Genomic DNA, 4,047 nt, shown 5'->3' with positions numbered 1-4,047 from the left:
TTGGCGAAAGTTATCGTAAGTTCCTTTTTAAAGATTTCTCTAAAATTTGGGTCAAATGTCTTGGATGTTTTCTCCCAATATATAAAGAGTTAGAAGGCATGTCACCCATTAAATTGAAGGCCTACGAGTCTAGTTTGCAACGCACAAAACCCCGTATCTAACCAACATCGAAGTAAAAAGTTATGAGGGTTTTACTATGGACTGCCGAGGCAGAATCCGGGTCGGGTAAAAAATGTGGTATGTCGGCTTACTCAACGTTTTAAGCCATGAAAACATTTCTTTTCACTTCCAAACCAGAAAGAAAGCTTAAGAGATGGTTCCTATGGAGTTCTTGCATGATGAAGGTTGTTTTTTGACGATTTCAGGCCTTTGCACAAGGCATAGATGATCGCCGACATCTACTGTATATGAGTGAGAGGGTCGAGAGAGAGAGACAGAAGAGAGCTAGGCCCACTGGTTCGCAGGGAGATTTTCAGGGTGGTCCCAGACCCCGATATTATATTAGGCTACCTAAACCTCCACCACAGCAGTTCCAGTTCAGGCCTTTGCACAAGGCATAGATGATCGCCGACATCTACTGTATATGAGTGAGAGGGTCGAGAGAGAGAGACAGAAGAGAGCTAGGCCCACTGGTTCGCAGGGAGATTTTCAGGGTGGTCCCAGACCCCGATATTATATTAGGCTACCTAAACCTCCACCACAGCAGTTCCAGGGGTAGTAGATTTGATCGTCAGGAACAGTCAGGCCCAGGTGAGGGTTCACGAGCATCAGGCTCACAGCAGTAGAGGGCTTCAGGCCAGGCTAGGACAGCCCCACCGTGTTGCGCTACTTGTGGTAGAATGTATTTCGGGAGGTGCAGACAGGGTTCCACAGGTTGTTATTCTTGTGGAAAGGAGGGGCATGGGTGGAGAAACTGCCTACCATAGGTTAGGGTGGTATAGGTCAGTTGACCAGGTCAGCAGTAGGTTCCTCCTCATCAGCACAGTCTACAGGGCGTGGAACCTAGACTTCAGCACGTAGAGGTAAAGGCGGAGGAAGAGAGGGATTATCTAGTTCTGGTAGTGGACAAAACCGTACATATTCATTAACCGGCCGACAGGACTCAGAGTCATCACCAGATGTTGTGATAGGTACATTGATTGTTTGCTCCTATTGTGTCTATGCTTTTATAGATCCTGGATCTACTATGTGTTATGTTACTCCATTTATTGAGGGGAAGTTATGTACAGTAGCAGAGTCATTAGATCGACCCTTTATTGTATCTACACAAGTTGGTGAGTCTATTATTTCCAGGAGAGTCTATCGAGGTTGCACGGTAGAAATTATCGACTGTCAGACCTCTATAGATCTCGTAGAGTTAGAGATTGTCGATTTCGATGTCATTATGGGTATGGATTGGTTAGCGTCTTGCTATGCTAATGTTGAGTGCCAAACAAAGATTGTTAGATTCCACTTTCCAAGAGAGGCAGTTCGGGAATGGAAAGGCGATAAAGCGACGCCAAAAGGTAGGTTTATTTCCTATCTTAAGGCGAGGAGGATGATTACTAAGGGTTGTATTTATCATCTTGTTCAAGTTCCTGATATAGATGTAGAACCACCAACTCTTCAGTCTATTCCGGTAATTAATGAGTTTCTAGATCTATTTCCAGACGAGCTCCCTGGTATCCCTCCAGAATGGGAAATTGATATTGCTATCGATATGCTACCAAGTACACAACCCATATATATCCCTCCTTATAGAATGGCTCTTGCTTGAGCTAAAGGAGTTGAAGGATCAGCTGAAAGACTTGCTGGATAAAGGCTTTATTAGGCCTAGTGCTTCACCATGGGGGTGCGCCAGTGTTGTTCGTAAGGAAGAAAGATGACTCACTAAGAATGTGTATCGATTACCGACAGCTGAATAAGGCAACTATAAAGAATAAGTATCCCCTTCCGAGGATAGATGACTTGTTTGATCAGTTACAAGGTGCTAAGTGTTTCTCTAAGGTTGATTTAAGATCAGGGTACCACTAGATACGAGTTCGGGAGAAAGACGTTCCAAAGACAACTTTTTAGAACCAGATATGGACACTTTGAGTTCTTGGTAATGTCTTTTGGATTAACTAATGTCCCAACAGTGTTCATGGACCTGATGAATAGTATATTCAGGCCGTATCTAAACTTGTTTGTGATTGTATTTATTGATGATATTTTGGTGTATTCACGTTCAAAAGTTGAGCATACAAATCATCTGCGAGCAGTCCTTCAGGTTATTTGAGACCGAGAACTTTATGCAAAGTTTTCTAAGTGTGAGTTCTGGTTAGACTCTGTAGCTTTCTTAGGCCATATTGTATCAGATGCAGGCAATACGGTTGATACACAAAAGATTGAGGCCGTAAACGCTTGGCCCAGACCCATGACTCCGCCTGAGGTTCATAATTTCTTAGGTTTAGCTGGAGTACTGCATAAGGTTTGTAGAGGGGTTTTCTTCAATTTCAGCCCTATTAACGAAGCTGACTAAAAAAACAGCTAAGTTCCAGTGGATTGAGGCTTGCGAGCATAGTTTCCAGGAGCTAAAGGACATGTTGACATCAGCACCAGTTCCTGCATTGCCAGAGGGTTCAGAAGGCTATGCGGTGTATTGTGATGCTTCTGGTGTTGGGTTGGGATGTGTCTAATATAACATGGTTAGGTTATCACATATGCTTCAAGGCAGTTGAGAAAACATGAGAAGAACTATCCGACCCACGATTTAGAGTTGGCTACAATTGTGCATGCATTAAAGATCCGGAGACACTATTTGTATGGCGTTCATGTTGACATCTTCACAGATCATTAAAAGCCTTCAATATATCTTTTGACAGAAGGAGTTAAATCTACGACAACGTCCATGGCTTGAGTTACTGAAAGACTACGACATGGACATTTTATATCGTCCAGGAAAGACGAATGTGGTAGCTGATGCCCTCAGTCGAAGATCTATGGGTAGTTTATCATATTTAGGTGTTGAGAAGCATGAGCTAGCATGAGAGCTTCATCAGTTAGCTAGCTTGGGAGTCAGATTGTTAGAGTCAGAAGATAGTGGGGTAACAATTCAGGACACAACCGTATCATCTCTAGTTGTAGAAGTAAAATCATGGCAACAAGAGGATCCTAGCTTAGAGCAGCTCAGAGCCAAGGCTCAGAATCAACATACTTTAGCATTTGATATAGCAGGAGATAGAATCCTTAGATATATTGGTCGATTGTGTGTTTCGAGTGTTGCAGGGCTTCCGCATCGAATTATGGAAGAGGCACATAATTCCCGTTATTCTATTCACCCTGGTTCGACGAAGATGTACCATGATATTAAGGAGATCTATTGGTGGCACGGGATGAAGAAGGACATTGTTGAGTTTGTGGCATAGTGTCCTAACTGCCAACAGGTGAATGTTGAGCACCAAAAGCCCGCTGGGCTAGTTCAGGAGATAGTCATTCCTTTGTGGAAGTGGGAAGCAATTAATATGGATTTTATTACAGGGTTACCTCGATCGCGTCGCAAATTTGACTCTATTTCGGTAATTGTTGATAGACTAACCAAATCGGCCCATTTCTTACCAGTCAGGGCTACTATTACGGCCGAAGACTATGCAGGGCACTATATTAGGGAGATTATTAGGCTACATGGTGTCCTAGTATCTATTATCTCTGATAGAGGAGCACAATTCACCGCCAACTTTTGGAAGTCCTTTCAGAAAGGACTGGGAACACAAGTTAATCTTAGTACAACCTTTCACCCTCAGACAGATGGTCAGGTTGAGTGCACAATTTTGATGCTCGAGGATATGTTACGGGCGTGCGTGCTAGACTTCAAGGGAAGTTGGGATGAACACTTGCCTATTATTGAGTTCGCATACAATAATAGTTATCATTCCAGCATCGGGATGGCATCTTATGAGGCTTTGTGTGGGCGAGATTGTAGATCCCCCATTGGATGGTTCGAGGTAGGTGAGTTAGGGTTGATTGGACCCGACTTAGTACAACAGACAGTGGAGCAGGTCAAGCTCATACAGGAGAGGTTGCTAACAG

At 43.5% G+C, this 4,047-nt stretch overlaps 1 protein-coding gene across 1 annotated transcript in view; it reads left to right on the top strand.

The window, feature by feature from the left end:
- Positions 1-3,008, top strand: part of LOC102588535 (ACT domain-containing protein ACR2) — a 7,842-nt gene extending 4,834 nt beyond the window's left edge. Inside the window, exons 8-12 of the mRNA XM_006362564.1 lie at positions 366-554; positions 751-954; positions 1,610-1,709; positions 2,509-2,651; positions 2,844-3,008. Of these exons, the coding sequence (XP_006362626.1) occupies positions 366-554; positions 751-954; positions 1,610-1,709; positions 2,509-2,651; positions 2,844-3,008 (801 nt within the window). The remainder of the gene's footprint in view (positions 1-365; positions 555-750; positions 955-1,609; positions 1,710-2,508; positions 2,652-2,843) is intronic.
- The last annotated feature ends 1,039 nt before the right edge of the window (positions 3,009-4,047 follow it).

Source organism: Solanum tuberosum, unplaced genomic scaffold (assembly GCF_000226075.1).
Source record: "Solanum tuberosum cultivar DM 1-3 516 R44 unplaced genomic scaffold, SolTub_3.0 scf00395, whole genome shotgun sequence".
Taxonomy (NCBI): domain Eukaryota; kingdom Viridiplantae; phylum Streptophyta; class Magnoliopsida; order Solanales; family Solanaceae; genus Solanum; species Solanum tuberosum.
This window is presented reverse-complemented; position numbering and strand designations above follow the sequence as displayed.